Source organism: Abramis brama (assembly GCF_963993115.1).
Source record: "Abramis brama genome assembly, chromosome: 8".
Taxonomy (NCBI): Eukaryota; Metazoa; Chordata; class Actinopteri; order Cypriniformes; family Leuciscidae; genus Abramis; species Abramis brama.
The window spans coordinates 40,142,138-40,166,529 of record NC_139970.1 but is presented as its reverse complement, the minus strand read 5'-3'; the positions used below and the strand labels follow the sequence as shown (position 1 = coordinate 40,166,529).

Below are 24,392 nucleotides of genomic sequence, written 5' to 3'. Positions count from 1 at the left end.
TCCTGTGTATGACCCTAGCCTGTATGTTGGATTACGCCTCTGGATTGCCCCACAAAATAAAGCTGCATTTGGATCTCCTACTTCGTGTCTCTGAGCAGTACGTGACAGAAGACTTCGCCACACTTCAGATCCAGCAGCTATGACCTCCTGTAATACAGCAGTACGGATCTCACCTGATCTTCCCAGCATGAGCCGGGAGTTCGCTGGACAGATCGCGGCCTTAGCCCTGGATAGCCTCGATCTGTTCCAGTACACCTGGGGTTTTTTTCCTCTCGCTGCCTCTTGCTCTCTGGGTGACGAGGCTATTAAGTTATGTTACCGGCTGGGGGCTAAGGAGGTCGACCCGAGGGAGCTCCCCGATCTCTCTGGTCTGGATTGGAGAGAGGCACTCTCCAGATGTCTGGAGAGCTTCCTTCCGTGGCACCCCCGTCCAGCCGAGCCTGCACTTCACGCCAGTCCAGCCGAGCCCGCACTTCACGCCAGATCTGCCGAAGCCAAGACAGCAAGCGACATGCCCGCCAAGCTAGAGCCCTCTTCACTGCTGGTCCCGTTCAGCACAGAGCCCTCTTCACCGCTGGTCCCGTCCAGCACAGAGCCCTCTAAACTGCTGGTCCCGTCCAGCACAGAGCCCTCTTCACCGCTGGTCCCGTCCAGCACAGAGCCCTCTTCACCGCTGGTCCCGTCCAGCACAGAGCCCTCTTCACCGCTGGTTCCGTCCAGCACAGAGCCTTCACTGCTGGTCCCGTCCAGCACAGAGTCCTCTTCACCGCTGGTCCCGTCCAGCACAGAGCCCTCTTCACCGCTGGTTCCGTCCAGCACAGAGCCTTCACTGCTGGTCCCGCCCAGCTCAGAGACCTCTTCGCCGCTGGTCCCGCCCAGCTCAGAGCCCTCTTCGCCGCTGGTCCCGTCCAGCTCAGAGCCCTCTTCGCCGCTGGTTCTGTCCAGCTCAAAGCCTTCTTCTTCGCTGGTCCTAACCAGCTCAGAGTCCTCTTCGCCGCTGGTCCTACCCAGCTCAAAGCCCTCGCCGCCGCTGGTCCCGTCAAGCTCAGAGTGCGCTTCTGCTGATCCAGAGACTGTTCACGTCGCTTCTGCTGATCCAGAGACTGTTCACGTCGCTTCTGCCGATCCAGAGAGTGAGCTTCACGTCACTTCTGCTGATCCAGAGACTGTTCACGTCACTTCTGCCGATCCAGAGACTGAGCTTCACGTCACTTCTGCCGATCCAGAGATTGAGCTTCACGTCACTTCTGCCGATCCAGAGACTGAGCTTCACGTCACGTCCGCCCGTCAAGTGTCTCGTCCCGCCGAGACTGAATCTGTTCCTGAGCCTGAAACTGATCCGGATACTGAGCTTGAATCTGTTCCTCTTCCTCTTTCTGCGCCTGTGTCTTCGGACAAGATGGCCGACTCCACACCTGTGTCTTCAGACAAAATGGCCGACTCCACGCCTGTGTCCTCGGACAAGATGGCCAACTCCACGCCTGTGTCCTCGGACAAGATGGCCGACTCCACGCCTGTGTCCTCGGACAAGATGGCCGACTCCACGCCTGTGTCCTCGGACAAGATGGCCGACTCCACGCCTGTGTCCTCGGACAAGATGGCCAACTCCACGCCTGTGTCTTCGGACAAGATGGCCGACTCCACGCCTGTGTCTTCGGACAAGATGGCCGACTCCACGCCTGTGTCTTCGGACAAGATGGCCACCGCATCCCCTGAGCCCGTTCCTGTTCCTGTTCTTGAGCCCGTTCATGTTCCTGAACCGTTGGATCCGCCTGAAGGGTCGTCTCCGCCCCGGCCGTCTGCTCAGCCTGCTCCGCCCCGGTCGCCTGCACAGCCTGATCCGCCCTGGTCGCCTGCACAGCCTGATCCGCCCTGGTCGCCTGCACAGCCTGATCCGCCCTGGTCGCCTGCACAGCCTGATCCGCCCTGGTCGCCTGCACAGCCTGATCCGCCCTGGTCGCCTGCACAGCCTGATCCGCCCTGGTCGCCTGCACAGCCTGATCCGCCCTGGCCTCCCATCCTGCCGCAGTCTCCAGGTCCTCTGCCGCTCCACGGGCCTGGCCCTCCATCCCGCCCCCGGGTCCGCCTCCGCTCCACCTCCCTCCTGGACAATGTTAAGAGCGTCTGGAATCCGCTCCTTAGAGGGGGGGCTATGTAACGGTCACCAGCTGGAGTGCCCTTGAGAGCCACCAGAGGGCACTCCACATAAGACTATCACTCACAAACTACATTTCCCATAACTCACTGCCCGGACTCATTATCACTGATCACATTCACCTGTACCTCATTCACTGATTGCATTCACCTGTGTCTCATCCTGTTAGTCTGTCTATTTATACCATGTTCATTCATTCACTCACCGCGAAGTCTTGTTAAGTGTTACACTGCATTTCTGAGCGTTTCCCTGGTTGTCTTGTTTCTTGTTTTTGGATATCTTGCCCTGTTTCCTGGATTACTCTCTTGCCTCTGGTCCCTGGATTACTCCCTTGCCTCTGGTCCCTGCCTGTTTTGTTTGTTTGTTTGTTTCTTTGTTTTGGACTGCTTTCCTGTGTATGACCCTAGCCTGTATGTTGGATTACGCCTCTGGATTGCCCCACAAAATAAAGCTGCATTTGGATCTCCTACTTCGTGTCTCTGAGCAGTACGTGACAAATATATAATATTATAAATAAAATATTACAAATAATAAATATGATACATTAAATAATTAATATAAATGAACCAAAATTGCTAAATAAATAAATCTATTTATATATTAAATCTAAAAACGATTAATAGCATTTTTGTTAATAAAATAAAATATGAGATGAAAAACTTAAACTAAACAAAAAAATTGTAAAAAACCTTACAATTAGTGAATAAACTGAACGAAAGCTAAAGCTGAAATAGCATAATTTACACCTAAATAGCAATATTAAATAAATAAAAATATTTTACTCAAAATTAAACAAAAATTAAAATGATAAATGAAAAATATAAAAATAAAAGCTAATTTAAAATATTTCTAAAAAGTGTTATACCATGGTTTGTCTGAATACTCAATTCTGATTGGCTGGAAGGTGTGCAAATAAACCGTTTAATCACCGTGCCAAATGCTATATGTGCTGTTTTTATTGAAGCACACACAGACATATGTCACTCGCACACGCACACATGCGGAGATCACGCTGCACACCCACAGAAACTTGTTATCAACGCTGCCCTGTAACTTTATTAATAAAAGTAGCATCACTACATTATATTTCTCATCAACAAGGGGGTTTCATCATCGCTGGTTTTGAAGTAATTCAACTCACAGATTCTTTGAGAGAGACACTGCACACAGACGCAGTTAATTCACACACACACACACACACACACACACACACACACACACACACACACACACACACACACCTTTCATCTCTCTCTCTCTCTCTCTCTCTCTCAATAATTAATTAAAATGAATGTTATAATTCATTCATTAAAGTAAATGTAATATTACGCACTACTTCATCTCTTTATCTTTGTCTGATTCAAAGCGGACAGAATCTAACGAGGTGTAACTGACGAAAATAACCGTAATTTTTACCCTTCCAGTCAAATATTGCACTGCAAACATCAATAACAGCTGTAAGTTGTCAATGCTGGTATATGCGGATTAATCCACGGCTAGCTGTGCATTAAACGATTTGAATGCACCTTGGCTTCGCATCTGGTGGTTCTTTGCCTTTACGTCGTGCATTATAATTGTTAAATGCACAGCTAGCTTTAGATTATTCCTTACTAATAGCATATAAATAATACTAAAACAACACGGGTTCAACCAGCTTCACTTTAAAGATCACAATAGACAACCAACCTCATAAGTTTGACTGGTAAACAGCATGGCTAGGCTTTATTTCCTAGTATGCTTCACGAAATCAACCTATATAAATCCAACCTGATCTAAGGTTTAGAATCCTACCAAAACAATCAAAACTTGACATTATATTCTCTTCTTAAATAATCATGGGTAATAAGATTATTGTCTGGCTTGTATCATCTAACATCTGAGAGGTTGCCTTTCTCCGCTGCCCCAGAGGTGGTACTCTGAAACCACTGCCCTACTGATTAAAAGATGGCACCAGTTTCTCAGGCTGGATCCCTTGGCATCATAACACAAGCTAAGGCACCATTGCTCTTTGCAGGCTTCGCCCTTTGGAAACCAGAGCCAAACGTCTAAAAGACTATGATTCTTAGCTGACCCGTTTAACAGAAACTCAAGCTGTGAAGGTGGTTTGGTGGTGTGGCTCTATCCAGACCCCCTGCAAAGAGTCTCTACCGGCATTGTGTTATGTTGGGGTACTAATCGCAGAAACCCGTCTCCTTGTATGTACCCACTTTTTTTGCTCCATGGCTAATCTCCAAATCACGAAGTAGCCAAGAGTTTGAAACAAAGCTCTTTGAGCTGGCCAAAAAATGCGTAAAAAAGGGACTGAACATGGGGAACACGAATACTGCACGGTCACTCCAGATCCTCTCGGGTTGCATAAAATTACGCAGAAATATGCACGCATTCTCCTGCATATCAGACACTTTCTGGAGATTAGAAAAATGTAGAGTCTAGCACCGATGTGAGCCAGTTACCGTGACTGCAGCCCTTTGGGAGCCAGACTGCTCGCCCATTATTAACGTATTAGCAGTATCTACAGGCATCAGTTGAAGAATTCCCTTTTCCGCTGACGGAGAGCCAACTTCCTTCATAGCCTCCACACCAAAGCACTGATAGTTCTTTTTTTCCTCATTTTTTTTTGTGTTGGGGAGAATTTTGTTTAAACATTAGCAAAACAAAACGGAAAACAATGGGTTTTCAAGGCACTCTCAGTTCTATGTTGGGAATTAAGGAAAGAATATTAGTTTTTAGAATATAACTTTTTGGCCGTTGTGCACTATTTTCCAATCATTAAACTGACGAGAGTCAATTATTCCGCTTATACTACGGTTACCACATTTCAAGGCATTGTTCAGATGTTGTATTTCAAGACATTTGTCAGGTTTTTTCCTTAGGACTAATTTCTTACGCATCTCATCCCACGCCAAAACGTCATTTTAGAGCTAGTAACGAAGAACCAAGCCATTTATAACAGTTATTAACGCAGTTATTAGAGAGAGAGAGAGAGATTAAGCGTGTGTGAATTACCTGAGTCTGTGCGTGTCTCAACAGTGTTCGGCAGCAGCGTCTCTACTAATAGCGAAACTGTAAGTTTATCTGATTCAAGAACAGCGCCGTTATTACCTCGCTAGTGAGAAATGTGATGTAGCTTTTAAGTTGCTAAACTATTTTGTTGATAAAATCATCAGGGCAGTGCTGACAACACATTTCTGTGCGAGTGTGTGTGTCTGAACTGTATGTGTGCGTGTTTGAAAGGGAGAGTGGGAGAAAGTAAGTATGTGCTTTCCATACATAATCAAATTTAATTTTGTGGCAAAAAACACAGAAATAATTTGTCGTTTTATCCTATTGTTTACTATAATCTATTGCTTGTTCAGTGTCGTTGTGGGTTTTGGCTCTTTTGCTGTTGAAACTACTTTAGCTGTGCGTTTCCCTGAAAATAATTGCAGAATGTTTGTCAACCAATCAGATTCAAGTATACATATACTACATATACTATACTATTCAAAAGTTTGAGTTTAGCATGATTTAAAAAAAAATTATAATAATACTTTTATTCAGCAAGGATGCATTAAATATATATATAAATATATCCTGGGGGAAAAAAACAATACATTTCTAGCAGCACAACTGTTTTTAACGTTGATAATAATAATACATGTTTCTTGAGCAGCAAATCATCATATTAGAATGATTTCTGAAGGATCATGTGACACTGAAGACTGGAGTAATGATGCTGAAAATTCAGCTTTGATCACAGGAATAAATTACATTTTAAAATATTATCATACTAAAATAGAAAACAGTTGATTTTAATTTTTATGATAATTCACAATATTACTATTTTTACTGTATTTTTTTTTTTATCAAACAGATGAGCATTCAAGAGACATTCAATAAAATCTTACAGACCCAAACTTTTAGATGGTAGTGTGTGTATATATTCATATAACATAACTACTACAGTAAATTAACATTACACAATCATTAACTTGTTGCAATTATGCATTTGAGAGGTATATGAAGTTGTAACCTATTTTTAGTGAAAACAGATATTATAGACTTTAAATCTGTTTTAATTTCTAAGTGGGTCTCTGGGGGTTAACATAATATTGCCTGGTCCTGATTGCTTCAGGAAGAGTTTAGGGAGGCTTGGAAGATGCTGGCACACTCTGTTTGGGCCTTTAGCCAAACGTTGTTGCTGGGGTGTATGAGGTGAGATCAGAGCAGTCTGACTGGCACAATGATTGTATGTGTGAGTGTGTGTTGAGGGTCAGGGACGTTAGTACATGTCCAAGGAGGAAGAGCTGGTATAATGCAGAGCTTTGTTATCAACAACAAATGTAACATCGATATCTCTCGGCCTGACAAGGTTAGAACTTCAGTAATCTGTGAAATGCCACTTATTAAATTCAGGAAAGCTGAGAAGCCGTGGCAGGTGCCAGAGCATTAAATGAATGTAAGTGGGAAACATTAATGCCACACACTGAGCTTTGAAAAATGGTACAATGAGCAGTAAAGCAATTAGAACTGGCTGATATAAATCTCAAACATTCACAATATATCCAATTATTTTGCTAACACCATAAAAATATAATCAAGTTAAGCAATATTGTAAATATAGCACCTTAATTTGTTTAATAGATTTTAACCGTATTCAACTTGCATTAAACAACTACTAGGCTACAATGGCTGTTTGATGGAAATGTTAGATTGAAAAGAGTTATTTACAAAAATATCAACCTTGTCAAAAGACTGAAAAATATTGAGATTACACACCAGGTCAAACGATTGGGATCGATGCGTTTTTTAAATGTTTTTAAAATAAGTCTCTTATCCTCATCAAGGCTGCATTTAAAAAAAAAAAAAGATTTTAATCTGCACTAATTTAAAATAGTAAAAATGTGAATGTGAAATATTATTGTAATTTAAAATAACTTTTCTATTTGAATAACTTTTAAAATGTAATTTATTCCTGTGATGCAAAGCTGAATTTTCAGCATCATTACTCTAGTCTTCAGTGTCACATGATCCCTCAGAAATCATTCTAATGTGCTGTTTTGCTGCTTAGGAAACATTTCTTATTTTTATCAATGTTGAAAACTGCTTAATATTTCTGTAGATACCAAACATTTTTCAGGATTCTTTGAAAAACACAAAGTTCAAAAACAGCATTTTTTTCAAATTTTGTAACATAAATAAATAAATGTCTTTACACTTTTGATCAATTGAATACATCCCTGTTGAATAAAAGAAAAACTCTTCCCAAACTTTTGAACAGTGGTATATAATTGCCCAGCCCTGCTCATTTTTAGGAACTATATGCAACCTGCAAGGATTGTTGTTCTTAGTCTGAAGTCCATTTTACCTTATTTTGGATTGTGTCTGTCCAAAAGACCCTGTTCAGCTGGTAGTGGAAGTCCACACCAACAGCAACTCCTCTGTTCTGGGACTCAACCAGGGTTTGAGCGCTGTGTCCGTGGACATCAGCAATCAGCAAGTCTCTCCCATTGGAGAATATCAGAGAGGGCATCCCAGCTAAAGATAACCAAACAAAGTGGATTCATTTAGTAATATGCCTTCAGAATGAAGGATACAGTTTGACAATATTCAGACAGCTCACATAATATAATGTACATTTGATAAGACATAACTAATGTGAGAGAGTTGAGGATTGGCTGTTTGGTGCCAGCGCTTGTTATTCATTTTCCCAGACCTGCCAAACAAATGGTTGGGAGGCAGACATTTCAGGAGCTTAATAACATGATGGCATTCAATGCAAACTGGAGCGCTTGAAGAGAGATGGGCTGCTAAAAGCCTGATTAATGGACATATAAGATAACAGTTAACACTAGGAATATTAGTCTGAAAGCCATGATACATAAGTGAAAGCATGCAGGAAAATACAATGCAGACATAACAGCAAAAATATAAAAACAAATAAATGTATAAAAAGAACAATACTTGTAAAACTCTGTAAAATATATTTATATTACTTAATTTAATATGATTTATTATGTGGGAAAAAATGTAAAACAAAAAAATCATTTTTTGCGAAGATTTCAAAGGACGTCAACTTTATATTGTAATCATTATGAACACAAGCTGTAATCATTGCCTAACATGTTCATTGTGTCTTCTTAATCTGCTACATAACTTGTATTATCTTATATCTATGACACACTGTGATGAACTTTCACAGTTATTGAGCTGAACTGAACTGAGCTGAATGTCACTATTGTCTTTTTCAGAGCTGCTTTACAGCAGAATGTGATTTTGTCTCATAGTTTGCATCATTGATCATTATGTTCCTGTGTATTACTGTGAATGTTTGAAACTATATTGTAAAAAGTGCTATATAAATAAAGGTGACTTTACTTGGCAGTCATCTCAGACTGATAACAGAACATGCATTTTTGTGAAGCGGCTTTGAAGCAAATAAACTTGAATTAAACAGAATGTCAGTGAATCAATAACAGTACTCCACCAGACAGCTTCTACACACAGGGATGTTAGAGGCCTGAATGAACCTACATGAGGGATTTGCTCTGCAGTATCTGTGCTGCTCCAGAAGGTATCCCTCTCGACAGCTGCAGCGATGGCTTCCGATCCGATCCTCGCACAGCTGGTCACACATACCCCATAGACTACAGTCATCATAATCTGCATGTGCACAAAATACAGGGATAGAGTTGAAGTCATGTCAAGTTTGATTGAGTGTGTGAATAACCATTTTCATCACCAATCAAACGTTTTACCGATGCACGAGCGGCTGTCGTTTCTGCTGACCACATATCCTGGAGGACAGGCGCAGGTTCCTCCGTCAGGAGAGGCGTGACAATGATATTCACAGCTCAGGGATGCACAGCGCCATATACCTGACACAAAACACAGCTACGTCACTCGAAATGTTAGGTCAACTTTAAAGACAGCATGAAAAACGAAGTTGCGATCGTCTTATCTTCCATAATGTGACTTATATCCGAGTGAAACGGCAGAAAAAAATGTAGGGCGGAACTTGATTTTGTCCATTGGCATTTGATTGGATGGGTGTGGTTTGCTATTGGTCGATCTCATGTGAGTGACAGGTTGTCCCGCCCTCACGCCAGTAAAAGAGAAGAGATTTCATAGAGATATAATTAAAGATGAGGGCACATGAATTTAAAAAAAAGATAAATGTGTTGTTATTGTTACAACTGTAAAAAAAAATGTTTTAAGAAGTTAATAAATAATAATAAAGGTAATGAAAAAAGTTAATATAGTAGATAAAACAAAGGTTATTGGAGTATGTTTTATAAAAAATACTATTTCAGTCTTTTCACTTAAAAATTTCACAGTTAATTCAATGTGTTGTTACTTGCTCTTACTTTGTAATTATTCATGTCTTTTTGATTGTTTTGTTAATTATTTGTGTTGTTTCTACACCAAATAAAATAAAATAAATAGAATATAAATATTAGATCTGAAATAACTGAAAATAAGAACTGAAATAAAATAGGTTTTAAGTGACTAAAAAATGAAATAAAATCTACAGCTATATAACAAAAAGCACAAAAGGTACAAAAGCACATAAAAAAATAAATGAATCGCAAGAAACATAAAAATAAAAAATATGAATACATACGATAATAGGCTAGTATATAGATAATACTAAAATAACTCTGTCAAAAGTCAGCTAGTGTTCCAGTGGGTTTAGTGGTAACTCACTGCAGTTGCGTCCAGCAGTGGTGTTGGTTTCATCTTCTCCGTCAGGACAGTGTACCGTCCCGTCACAGAGGTGGTCAAGAGGGATGCAAACACTAGAAGAAGGACACGGCCATTCCCCTGGATAGCATTCACGCTGTACATTGTCTAAACACATCACATAAAACACAATTTTAGCCCATATTCATATTAAGAAAAAAATGAAAATGAAGCCTGGTTTTTGCAATAATTAGCATGCAGAGCAACATTTCAAAGGTTTACCGCAGCCTTTCTCATCCGCATTGTCCTCGCAGTCGTCCTCTCCATCACACAGCCAGACCTGATGAATGCAGCGGCCGCTGGGACAGGTGAAGTATGTTCCTCTGCAGGTTGGGTAGGCTGTAGATAGCATATACACAGGCTTTTCTAAGCTACTACTTTATGTTACCTTTTTACATTCTTTATGATTTAGATGTGGAAAAACGTGCAAAATTAAATCTACGTACTGCAGTTCTGTTCATCACTTCTATCTCCACAATCATCGTCATGGTCGCAGACGTATCCGCGAGGAACACACTCTCCGTTGCTGCACTGAAACTGACCGCTGCTGCACCGCCGGGCTGAACACAACCAAGACACATCCATGACACAATTTCATGCAGTTAAATATAGTTTAATACAGTGGAAAATAACTACACGAAAGTACATTTTTGTCTCATGTTGTATTCACCCAATATGTGCAGTATATTATGATTCATATGAAGTATATTATGTATACATATGAAGCCATACAATAGATCTGTGTACGGTCAGTTCTAAATTTAAGCCTGTCAAATATAATTTGTCCCTGTTTTCAATTCACAAATGCCGCATTTGAACAAATTGCACCAGGTTTGATATCACTGATGGCAGATGTAATTGGTTTTCGAATGTCGCGGTGAATCACGACAATAAAAACAAGACCGCGAATGGGACAATCAGTGAACAATAACTTAAATTTGCTTTGTTCGTTTAAAAAAAAACTGTCAAATGGCTTCATAAAAATTGAGAAGTTGTGCACAAGTCACTGTTATTCATATTTTTTATTATGCTAAATGTTAAATGTTATGCTAAAAATTATTAAAATGAAATTGAAATGTAAACTGAAAATATAAAAATAAGCGTGTATAAAATGTTTGAATAAAAACCATAATACTAAAAATAACAGTGCACAGAACAAAATGAGAAAAATGTAAATATTATATATGTGACCCTGGATCACAAAACCAGTCACAAGTCGCACAGGTATATTTGTGGCAATAGCCAACAATACATTGTATGGGTCAAAATTATCGATTTTTCTTTTACGCCAAAGATCATTAGGATATTAAGTAAAGATCATGTTCCATGAAGGTATTTTGTAAATTTCCTACCATAAATGTATAAAACGTTTATTTTTGTGAGTGAATGCAGTGAGTAAATGTAAATGAACAACTTTAAAAGCGATTTTCTCAGTGTTTCGATTTTTTTGCACCCTCAGATTCCAGATTTTCAAATAGTTGTATATCGGCCAAATATTGTCCTATCCTAACAAACCATACATCAATGGGAAGCTTATTTATTCAGCTTTCAGATGATGTATACATCTCAATTTCAGAAAATGGACCCATGTGACTGGTTTTGTGGTCCAGGGTCACATATATTAAATATTATATATATATATATTTGCATTTTTCTCATTTAAATTTATTTCTCACATAACCAAATATTATAGCTGCAAAATCGTGCAGTGGTAAATGTAGCGTGAACATTTTCCAGGCCATCCAGTAGATGACTGTGTCTATATACGTGTCCTGCCAGGGAAAGATACTCACTGCAATTGGCCTCGTCTGATCCGTCTCGGCAGTTGAGCACCTGGTCACAGCGCTGGCTCCTGTTATAGCACGCACCGTTAGCACACCTCAGCTCCGAGCACTCTGGGTAGACTGAGAAATAGAGACTCTGTCCATCACTCAGTCATTCAATTAAATATAATCACTGTGTAATACAATCCAGCATCCACTGAGGTACGCCATACAGTGACTGCTCTTAATGTACAGTACGAGCAAAGAATCAGCATAAAGCTAATGCGGAACCAAACATAAACCGTTATGTGTGTAGTAAGTCTGTTACAGTAAAGCAGTATGCGATAAGAGCTCAATGATGGCACAGAAACTGAACTGACACTTGCACTAATCCACAAAGGAATCTGCAATCAACTCTGACAAACAAGAAGCATATTGTGGCCATTTCTGTCCATCAGCGAGACTCTTAATCTTACAAATTGATTAAAATGCCAAAGGAGCCTTTGAGGGAGGAGGAAACACACATACCTTGTGTATGTGTGTGTGTGAGTGTGTGTGTTTCCTCCCTCAAACAATATGTCATATATTCACACTATAAAGTTATATTCACACTATAAAATTAAGCAATATCATGAATTTTGAGATGTTTATGCACTTATTTTGATATTTAAGTGTCATTTGAGTAGTTTTGCTTCCTCCCTATTTTGGGACTTGCAAAAAATTAGTGAATTATGAAAGCAAATTCATTAAATGCAATGCAACTTTGCATACTGAGTGGTATACATTGTTATTAAGCAGCATATACATGAAAATTATTAAATAAGAATCTTATATTTGTTAATTGCATGAAAAACTAGGTTTTTACTGTCTTTTAATACTTGCTTTAACCATTTTGAATCTAATTGGCTACGATGGTGTTTGGTTCAAAATGTCTGACAAAAAAGGTTTGGGGATAGCAAGGATGCATTCAATTCATCAAAACTGACAGTAAACTTTTACATTGTTACAAAAGATTTCCATTTCAAATAAATGCTGCTATTTAGAACTTTCCATTCATTAAAGAAACAAGAAAGAAATGCATCACGGTTTCCACAAAAATATGATCAGTTGTTTTCAACATTGATAATAAGAATGTTTCTTAAGCAGCAAATCAGCATTCTGAAGGATCATGTGACACTGAAGACTGAAGTAATGAGCTTGGTGAGCGTAAGAGACTTTCTGGAAAACACTGTTGAATGGTACAGCACGACTGTAAGATATATTTAGCTATTTAGCTCTAATCCCATCACACACACGCCAGCAGAATACTTACAGCAGTTTCTCTCATCTGCTCCATCTAGGCAGTCAGGCACTCGGTCGCACCTGTATCCTCCCGGGATGCAGGCCCCGTTCGTACAGGTGAACTGTGAACCGGAGCACGTCCTGCCAGCTGCCAGCAAAGATCAAAGAGACATGATTATAATATGAGTGCGCTGGGTGGTCCTCGTCTTCACTAAAGTGGGATGCTCTCCCTACGACACATGCACGCTTTGCCTTTTGTTTCTCATACTGTTGCCTGCACATCTGAGATATCGTGTTTCTCCGACATGACGGAAATTACATCCCTGTGCATTACTGGGAGTCAATGGAGCTCTCAGCTCTGACAGACAGTCGTAATTGAAATGGAAGCAGAAAGTGAGGGAGAGAGATAAGGAGTACTCACGGCAGTGCTGCCTTTCATCGGAGCCATCCTCGCAATCCTCCTCATCATCGCAAACCCAGTGCTGAGGAATGCACTCGCCGTCACTCAGGCACTGGAACTGAGCGCTCTCGCAGGTGGGCTGGGCTGGAAGAGCGTAATGAGACGGCATTGTTAACCAAGCTAGAGGAGATTTGAGCTGGCCTGGGCTAAGAGAGCTCCTTTCAAATAGCTCAGAATTCCTTGACAGATTTCATAAATAGAGGAATGCAAGAACAGACATGAACAGAGAAATAAGCATGCCAAGAAACTGACTTTACTGATCATATTAATTGAACGTTTTCCTTATTCATTGGGCCAGAGTTGTTCGGAATAGCATGCTATCTATACCATTTCTGAAGTATATAGTATGTACACTTTGCATACTATCAGATCAGATCAGATCAGATCTGGGCTGAATTTACTATACAACAACATAATGCGCTGCTTAACTATATCGTACGATGCATCACTACTGGAGAAATTAACTAGCTAGTCACAATTGTTTCCCAAAAGCATACACTGAAAAAAAATTGCGTATGGAAAAAAATGTTCACTCAAGAATTTGCTTGTAAACTTCTCAATTATTTACAAATAAATGGCGAGCAGCACATTGAATTAAAGCAGAAAGACTGAAACGTAAGAAGTAATCCAGTAATCATTGTTTTATTCACTACTTCGAAAAATCTTTTCTTATAGCGTACTAACATCCGTCACACATCAGTCGTTAATGACTTCATGCACAGGTGTTTAGTAATAACTTCTGCAAATTAATCGATTCAGTCTGATTATTATACTTAATTTACATGCAAAAGAAAGCCATTCATTTGTTTTTTATCATGTTGTAATTGCTGTACACTTTACTCCCGTACCATAGGCTATATATACAGGTCATACAGCTGTAACGTGTATAATCTGTATATTCTGTTTTGGTTTGGTTCTGTTTGCATGTGTTCCTTGTCATTGTTAGTTGACCTAGGCTGTGTCTGAAATCCCCCCCTTTACCCTTAAATAGGGCACTATTCGAGGGGACAGCCATTTGTAGTGGTGTCTGAAACGTAATCCCACAATGCACCACAAATAAACGCAACTACTAGTATACTATTATACTTGTATGTGACCTTTCAGTATGTACAGAATACCTACTAAATTTGCCAAAATGTGCAGTATGCAGCAGAGTATACTGCATTGGGTATTGTGTCCCACATTGCAAAGACCCTAATTTGACCTTTTAACTTCTTAATGTTTAATGTTTTCTTCTGGACTGGATCTGTGACAGTCATCTGAGTAGATTTGTGGTGGTTCCATAGGTAGCAAGTTTTACAGCAGAATTTATTTTATTTATTACTTTCAATTCTTGAATACATGGGCTAGAATGAATGTTTGAAAAGAGCGCTAACGCTACTACCCACTTCCTGTGTGTGATTTTACATGCTTGACGACGTACTCTTATTTAACTTGTGAGAAACATGTTTTTAAAGCCCAAAAAAGGCTCTAAAATTCATGTTTTATGACTGTACATAATTTATATCAATAAATGTATGTGAAAAAATGAGTCAACAAAAACTATTCTAAAATCCCATTTTAAATTCCTGAGGGAACACATGGCTAATGCTAATTCTGTTCCGGGTTTATGGATTACAAACTAAACGGCTCTATTTCACACTTGTCACTCTTTATCAGCGTTCAGTGTGACCTTGTGATTGTCTGGAAGAGTTACTTACGGCAGCCAATTTCATCTGAGCTATCCGAGCAGTCGGTTGTCCCATCGCACCTCTGGCTTACTGGAATACAACGGCCCGTCCCACAGTGGAAAGACCCAACCTCACAACCTGAACCTACACAGAAAATGACAAGATATTGTGACGATCTGTTCTAAATGAATAAATATACACATAAATATATATATAAACACATATATAAATTAAAAGTTGTTAATATATATATATATATATATAAAAAAAAGGGGACGCTAGCTGATAGGCATAATTTCCCACATTAATTATATGTAACATTCTTACCTGAGCTTTGCCCTATCATTGTGCCAGGTCTAAATGACAGATGCCTGAACCTTTTGCATCCATTAGCTTTTAAAAAGGGGAGAAAAACCCACATTCATCAATCAGGCCCGTGGGTTTACTCAATGCCGACCAACTGATAGCAACCAAGGTTCTTGCACATAGACTTGGAAGATCTACTCCCACAGATCATAAAACCTGACCATGATGGGTCTGTGAAGTCCAGATAATGTAATGTAATAAGAAATAATGTAAACATTGCAGGAGTTACAACACAAGATAAGGTTCAAAGATCTCCCCCTACATGGACAATGCCCTTCTGTACATAAACCGATCCAAAGACCTCTGACCAGTCTAGATGCACTCGTACAATGCAAGATTGCATGATACATGCATGATCAATGTTGAGGATCCATGAGAACGCCTTGAACGAGAATCCGTCGACTATCTAAAAATGTATATTGTTTTCTTTATAACAATGATCATAGAAAACCTCGTCATCTTTTTTGAAGTGACTGTATTCTTTATATATTGTACTCTGCATTTACATTTCTGAACTATACTTTATTTATTTTCAAATCTGCTATACTGTTTATTTTGTACATTTTAATAAAATCTGGTTTGCATAAGTTTAAATATTTATGTGTAACAAAATGAGACCCTAGTACGCAAAGTAAATCAGAGACGCTTATTATTATTATTTCCCAAGTTTATTTATCAAGATTAAACATTTAAATTTAGTCTAAAAGAAAATTATATTCCCTGGCATTCACAGAATGTACAAAGACGTAATTAAAAATGAGATGCAATGATGCAAAATTACCATTTAATTTGAGTTTGAGAAATTAAAGTGTTTCTTCTTAGCCAAAAGTTACACAATACTGCAAAAAAAACTTATTCTAAAACTAAATTCTTCATTTTGACTTGTTTTCTAGAATCTAAACATCCTTATAATAAAATAAAATTACATTTAAGCAAAATTGTATAAGATAATAGAGCTCATAATTTGTATTACCCCATTTGCAAACTGTTGCCTTTGGTTTTGTCTTAAATAGACAATAATTTAGTGACCAAAAATAGCTCAAAACATAATCTTAATTCAAGATACATTCTCTGTAAACAAATATCACAATTTCGTTTCTTGCGTATATCTTGTTTAAAGGATGTTTAGATACTCCTGTGAAATCAGCTAAATCAATGCATCACCCATTACCCCTCTGTGATTACTTCTGAAAAGCAGTGAGTGCACTTCACTAGTCAAGTGTGCATGGGGTTGTGTCATGCCATTGATGAAGCATTTAGACAACCGAATTGACAGCTAGCGGAGCCAAGCGTGCCAGTCGACGAGCAGGCACTAACTCTCCTTCATCTCAACCCTTCCTTTTGATCTCTCCCTGTGAGTGACATCTGAGGAGATAAGGTACCACCCCTCTACCTTCCCCGACAGGCTCCAGGACATATCGACACCATCAGCATAGTTCAGGCGAGGAGCTCTCCGTCAGGGCCGTCGCTCGGACGAGCGGAATGTGGGATTCTGATTGTCTCTCGCTGACACTGATGAATGGTGCATGCTGTTCCTTGTCAGAAATGTAATTAGGATAAATATCGGTACCGGGTGGTACCGTAGCCCTTACACCCAAATTCCAAAAAGCAAAGGGAGATGCAAGGTGGAATGACGTGGTGAAGTGCTGGAGAGTGGGTGAGTGAGTATGTCTTATCACCAGTTACCTAAACACACACATACACACACAGTCTGCTGGTCAAACGTATGTGATATTCCCAAAAAGAAGCTGCAGGAGTCAAATTCCGAAGTTCCTAGAACTTAAAATGAAATGCCCCATAATTATTTGATTGTTCCAGTTCAACCAATGAAAAGGTCTACCAATAATTTCAGTTTTCATGCATAATGTTTTTGTCAAGCAATTAAAAGGGTAAAAAAATCCAACATATCTTATTTTGCATGCCCTCTGAGGGCAGGTTTAGTCATACTTAGGAACTTTAATAAACTTCCTAGTATAATTTATCCTGCACTGTTTGTGCTACACCGGAATGATCACTGAAACCAACTTTTTAAGATGGTGCTAAACCAACCCAATCTCATAGGAAAGTGTAAGTATTTTATGAAATGGCGATTTCATACGAATCCGTATGCTGTGAATCATAGGAAAATGTAAAAATTAGATTTTTAGAAAAAAGTAAGCATGAAGGTTCTACCCTAAACATATCTGTAAGTAGATTGTACAAATGAGCCACCAATGTTCACTGAAATATAAAATAGTTACAAATTTCCATGGGATTGTGTTGTTAAACTAAACTTACAATTTTCACCTGGCTGACCTAAATTCACACTGAAATCTAGATACCAAAATATCACAGATATTAGATTTGAGGACTCTTTTGACTTGTGACACTAAGCAACCACATAGCAACACCTTAGCAACAACCCAGAACATTCCACAGTACCAGTTCATAGCAACATTTTAGCATCCGCCCAGAACATTCTGCATATAGCAAAACCCTGGTAATCATTCATTAATAAATCAATAATTTACCAACTGCAAAGCAACACTCTACCAACCACCCAGACCATCCTATAATAACTTACATAGCAACACCCTAGCAGCCGCCCAAACATTCTACCAACTACATGGCAGCGCCCCAAGCAACCACCAAAAACATACCAACTGCATAGCAACACTCTAGCAACCACCCAGAACATTCTAATAATTGCATAACAACATTTCAGCAACCCACCCAAAACATTCTACTAATTCTGTTGTAAGGCCAAAGCAACCACCAAAAACACACTACCAGTTGTATAGCAAAAACCTGGCAACAACACAAAACATTTAACCAATTGCATACCAACACCCTAGCAACCACCCTGAACATTCTACCAGTTGCATAGCAAAACCCTTGTAGACATCCATGACACCCTAGTATTGTGGCAGCAAGTTTTGTGTACATATATTTTAACATCAAATAATCACAAAAGAAAGCATAAACTGTTTTACACACACTTTAAATAATTATATTATACTTATTTATTATATTTCTCACAGGTCAGAGAACGTATACTTCTCAATAAAATGAAAGCAATTAATAAAAAGAAATGCAGTGCAAGTATTTTTTCTTTTTGATTATTAATATCCAAGGTATGGAAGCTTGTTTCCACCCAGGAATAAAAAAAATGTAAAAATTTTATCTCACAATTCTGACTTTCTCACAATTTCTGAGAGAAAAGGTCATAATTGTGACTATATATTACGCAATTCTGAGAAAAAAAGTCATAATTGTGAGTTTATATCATGCAATTCTATATTCTGACTGTAAAATCAATTTGCAAGAGCCTAACGCTGATCCTCTTATTCCATCACACTGCACTGACTCACAGTCCTAAACAATGATAATGATCCGACAAACAAAAAGCTGCTTCAGATGAGTAAAGAAAGCATTTTGAACTGTGAAAATTACTCCAACCTCAATAAATTATCATGAACAAAAAGGTTTTTCATTTTCATTTTTCAAGAAGCCTGGCTGTTTGGATCGGTTGAAACAAGAATCTTATCTGACCTGATGCCTTTTAGGAAACTCATGTGACTCGGTCAAACACTCAGCCTGCCAATAGGAAACTGAGAACTGGGCTAAACTACATCATGAGGTCATCGTCGACATTTAGCCGGCCAGTAACCTTGCTAAAAATCTGAAGTAATATGTTTAGACATCCGACTGACAAAAAAATGTGTCTTACAGTGCAACAAAGTAATCTCTAAATGGATGGAGGAACAACTCCCTCTTGTTGTGAGACGTGGCAGGTTGGAAGTGTTTAAAGGAATAGTTCATCCAGAAATGCCATACAAAACCAGTTCACAGTAACAATGACTGTCAGGATCTGAAAAAGACAAATATTCAAAATTCTCCTTGTCTTTTCTACAATTAATAAATAAATAAATAAATAAATGTCCAAAAGGGTTTGCATTGAATACATTTTCATGTTTGGGAGAACTATTGCTTTAATGTGCTGTGTGACAAACTCTGGTGCTTCTGTATGCAGGTAAAATATTGCTCTCAATAAATTCCTCTTAAATATTAATTTAGACCAAAAACATAATATCATAGTAGACAGCCTGTTGGTTCTGTGCCATTGCAAAACAAATGTTGTATTAGCAGAGCATTTATTATGTATGAGTCAGAAGTTTATCAGCCTCGTTCCCTGTGATGTACTCTTTAATAATGGATTTCGTCCTCTGCCAGAAGGCCACGGGGTTCTGCGCTTGAGCCGCGGCGCTAAAAGCTCAGCGAGGGCCTCATAGCGAGAGGTCTAGACCAAACACCACAGCAAACGCTTTTAAAGCATGCCAGCCAAATGGGCTTCCTTTTTAACTCCTTCGGCAGCCAATTGGGAAACGAGCCTTTTTCCTGCTCAGTTTACTAATGATAAAATTGCTGCTCTACTCGCTCAAAGGAACCCTTTGTTGGCAGGACATGATCCCGGAGGTTTCAGCAGCGTCTGTAACGCACAGGTAGACAATTGGCATATACAGGATCTGGGAGGTAAGACGCTCTTACTGACACCCGCTCGCAATAGAATTTTAAACATCAGCCATCGGCCGTTTCCGCACACGCTGCCAGGATACGAGGGGAAAAGATGCATCACGTCAAGGTTCAAAAATAATTTTCACAAGGGTTATTATGGTTAACTAAAACTAAAAACCATTAAAAAAATAATTACTTGAAATAAACGTTAGCTGAAATAATCTAAAATATATATAAAAAAATTATTTCAGTTCTAATTTTCTCTTAGTGAAAGGGATAGTTCACCCCCAAAAAAATTTATTCTGTCATTAATTACTCACCCTCATGTCGTTCATCTTCAAAACACAAATGAAGATCTTTTTGATGAAATCTGAGAGATTTCTGTTCCTCCATTGACAGCTACGCAACTACCACTTTGACGCTTCAGAAAGTGAACAGATTCAATTTAGGCTTTTATTCACATATAAACTTTCATCAACTCACACATCAGTTGTGGTGAATGGAAGCTAAAGCATGTTTACTTGACGTGCAAGAACCAATGAGGTTCATTCTCGTGTTACGCAGCACGTTTGAGCTTCAGCAAGAACCAATGAGGTTTGTTCTCGTGTTACGCAGCACGTTTGAGGTTTGTTCTCATGCGTCAAGCATGGTCGGTTTCAGATTCTGTTTATGTTCGCTGATCAATGTTAATATGTGGATAATACTAAATGAAATCTGTTCATCATATAAAGCGATCGTGTCACTTCAGAAATTTTTGACTAAACCGCTCGATTCATATGGATGCGTTTTACGATCTCTCTATGAACTTTTTGAAGCGTCAGAGTGTCAGTTGCGTAGCTGTCAATGGAGGGACAGAAAGATCTTCAAAAAAGATCAAAAAGATCTTCATTTGTGTTTCGAAGATGAACGAAAGTCTTACGGGTTTGGAATGACATGAGGGTGAATAATTAATGAAAATGAATTTTCATGTTTCATTTTTGGGTGAATTAAACGAAAAGAAAAATTTATAAAAACTATATAAAAAAACAGAATGAATAAACAAAACTTTAACTAAAAATAATATTAAAACAAAATATAAAAATAAAATCTAATCCAAAATACTAAAAACTACAATAGTATGTTAATGATTTTCTCTCTCAGATTAATTGTTTTCTCTCATTTTAACATTATGAATCAGCTATACATTAGCCAAACAGCTTTTAACAACGTTTGCCAAGAGCCGAAACCTATCCGCCGACAGCATCGTAAATAAAGCCTGCGTTTCCTGACATTATCAGCAACTGGGAAAACCGACAGGTAAAGTGAACAGCGGCAGGCCTATCCTATTCCTGCACTCAACAAAACCAAGCATTTAGCCCCGTAATTTCCTGGGGTGTCTTTAAAAGGGTTTTATTTGGACGTCTTAACTAAGATTGCACGAATGACAACAGTTATGCGATTGTCCCCGGCTGGCCATTGTGAGGAGAGCGGCTTGTATTATGCAAATGCCGTCCTCCTGTTGATGGGTCTGAGCTTGTTTTTCCTTCCTTCATTAATGTCTTTGCTTACCCTGTTTTGTTCCGTTTTCTGTTTCCTTTTTTGCCCCCCTCCATCCCCGTCTCCTCTCTGGGCATGTCTTTTCTAATTAGCCAACTTAAACCCTCAGCAGGCAAGAATCCCCAAAACTATCTGAGGAGAAAAACAAGGACGCGCCAACGTCAGGCCACAAAGAGAGTGCGGTGGAGGAATTTTCATTAGAATGAAGCCTCCCAAAGGCTTAGACCCCACTGTGAGACCACAATGGCACAATGGCCTGGCTGGCGGGACTGCAGCCCCATAACTGAAAGTGTCAGCACGCCAAAAGGGCCGATGGAGACGGATAGCAGAATGGGGGAATACAGTAGAGCTTCCTGCGAGAAAGAAAGCCGAAAAGAGGCCCCCGGAGCCCATCCTCCTCCATTCTGCCATCCCTCTTTCCTTTAAAAAAACTAAAGGCACTTGCCAGCCACTAGCCCCCCAAAACATCTCTTTCCAGTCCCGCGGGGGCCATGGGAGAGGTGCCGCTTCTTTCATCAATGCCGCCTTGTTTTGGGGGGCGGCTGGAGTGAATGCCTGCGCAGGAATGGCTGGCAAAGTCCGGTGCCAAGGCTGGCCGGCCATACCGTGGAGCAGAGTGCCGCAGCCCGTTTCATATGGAAATGGACGACGCTGAACGCAGTCAATTGCTTTACAACTGACTTTGGCTCGCAATCGTAGAGAAAGGACCTACTGGTTCGCGAAGGCGGCTTGGCATTGGCCGCAAGTGGAAAGGAGGCAAACATTGAGTCGGAGAGCCTATTAAACCAGTCAGATCAGCACCGCTGACTCCCGTTAGAAACTTTACAATGAATTAGCTGTATGTGAGACCGAAATATCATCCAAATTAATTGCACATTTTGAAATAATCAGCGACTGGCAATTCCAACAAATGTGTTAGTTCCAAAATCTACAGGCAAACATGTCGTAGTGTAAAAGAAAAATAGCATGCATTTTTACAGAATTTATTCAGCTAATTTCTTGAATCTATAAAAATACTTTTCATTGTTCGTTAATAGATGTTTAAAATGCATTAGCAAATTAACATTTACACAAAAAATTAACATTAAACTAGATTAATAAATGCTGTAAAAGTATATTTAGCAGGGTTATTAATGTTATAGTTAACTAAAACTAAAAGCATAAAGCATACTTGAAATAAAATAAAACATGCAGTGAAAAAAAAAAAAGAAAAAAATATATATATTTTATTTTAGGTTGTTGCCCAGGCAACCTTTATCATTTAGTTGAAGAAGATGAAGTACTGAAATAACTAAAACTAAATAAACTAAAACTAAAAACAATACCGACATATTAAAAAATTAAATACAAAAAAAAAATTGACACTCAACAAAATTACTAAAACGTTAACTAAAATTTAAATCGTATTTAAAATATGAACAGCTATAATAGTATCTCGATGATACTAAAATACCACTGCATTTAGCTCGCAATTCTTAATGCATTAACTAATGTTAACGAATAATTATTTTTTAGCTTATTTTTAACTTTTGATTTTTGGGTTAACTATTCCATTGGGGGTGGGGGGGGGATATATCACCATTTACTTTGTTGGAACACAACATGAGCTGTTTTGAAAGACAGTGGGGTCCAAAACAACATTATTATTATTATTTTTTATTATTTTTTTGAAGCATTGGAAGTTACTACAATGTTTTTGTAGAAGTTGGCTGGTTATAGCCACTGGTTAACCAGCTGTTTTGATGATCCAATGATTGTTAATAGTTTAAAGAATGCTTGTGGGAACAATGGATGTTCATCCTGAAAAAGGATGTGTCAAGCCGAAACACATTGATCAACACTTTTAATGATTTAGCCCAGTTTAGGCTTTTTATGCCTAACCACGTGAGTGCCTTGGAAATGTTGTTGTTTCATCTGATTTTCACCTCTTATGTATTTAATGAGCACCACCAATGCATTTACAGCCCTGCAGCACACCCAGTTTGAATTTCATTGCATGAGCAAAAAACATCCTCTTTTGCACTGTTCACAGAAGAAAGAAAACCATACAAGTTTGGAACGACATGAGGATGAGTAAATGATCACAGGCTCATCATTTCTGGGTGAACTTCTGGGTATCTCTTTTAAGATACAATGATTTGCAATGCACTCAGTCTCATGCAGTCAAACGCCAACGCCAACACACAGGCGTCTCGTCTTTCTGATGGCACTGCGGCAGTGACTAATACGGCCACTGAGGGTGCTGTTTACTCTGAGAGGATTAGAAGTCTTCATTAGTGCCAACTGTGTTAACTTCTGTTCCTGTTTCTAATACAGCAGCCCTGTTGCTCAAGGACTTACACCGGAAAGGCCCAGACACATGTGTGAGGTTTAAGGAGCACGTGCATAACAGGAAAAATGGGATTGCGGTATTTTCTCACTGTTCAAAATGCAGACGTCATCACTGTTTGTTTAGCTTGTTCACACATTCCTATAATAACCAATACACGCAGAAATGATCACCAAACATGCATCAAGAGGACGTGCCATTCTTTCTAGAACAATCAACAAAGACAATTTGAAAGCCGTGCTACTTAGAAGACACATTTGAACAACATTAGCTGTAAACTTTAAGTATGTTTTAAGTTACATCCCATCAAGCAATAGCCGTCATTTCACAGTCTAGGTTAACTAGACAGTCCGGCAATGAGTAGCCCACTTCTAGCCAAAATAACCTTGAATTTGGTTACATGTTGTTTTTGGGAAAATAACTTGCGAGATGTATGATATTCCATCATTTAAGCAAAGTCAACAGTGATTACAAGGTGTCTGGTTTTATTTCTTTGTCATGTTCTATGCGTGTCTATTCTTGGGCTATGGTTTAGACGTCTATTAAATTTTCACTGACTGCCCAAATTTTGCCTTGTTTTAGCCTAGACGCCATCACTGTGTTTGGACGGCTATTA

General features: G+C 39.2%; 1 protein-coding gene across 1 annotated transcript in view; it reads right to left on the bottom strand.

Moving 5' to 3' along the window:
* The window catches only part of lrp2a (low density lipoprotein receptor-related protein 2a), a 99,172-nt gene that overhangs the window by 71,763 nt on the left and 3,017 nt on the right, over nt 1–24,392 (bottom strand). Inside the window, exons 2-11 of the mRNA XM_084123233.1 lie at nt 15,082–15,195; nt 13,343–13,465; nt 12,953–13,069; nt 11,671–11,781; nt 10,324–10,437; nt 10,100–10,216; nt 9,842–9,985; nt 8,893–9,012; nt 8,669–8,797; nt 7,503–7,672 (exon numbers count right to left, since the gene is read on the bottom strand). Of these exons, the coding sequence (XP_083979359.1) occupies nt 7,503–7,672; nt 8,669–8,797; nt 8,893–9,012; nt 9,842–9,985; nt 10,100–10,216; nt 10,324–10,437; nt 11,671–11,781; nt 12,953–13,069; nt 13,343–13,465; nt 15,082–15,195 (1,259 nt within the window). The remainder of the gene's footprint in view (nt 1–7,502; nt 7,673–8,668; nt 8,798–8,892; nt 9,013–9,841; nt 9,986–10,099; nt 10,217–10,323; nt 10,438–11,670; nt 11,782–12,952; nt 13,070–13,342; nt 13,466–15,081; nt 15,196–24,392) is intronic.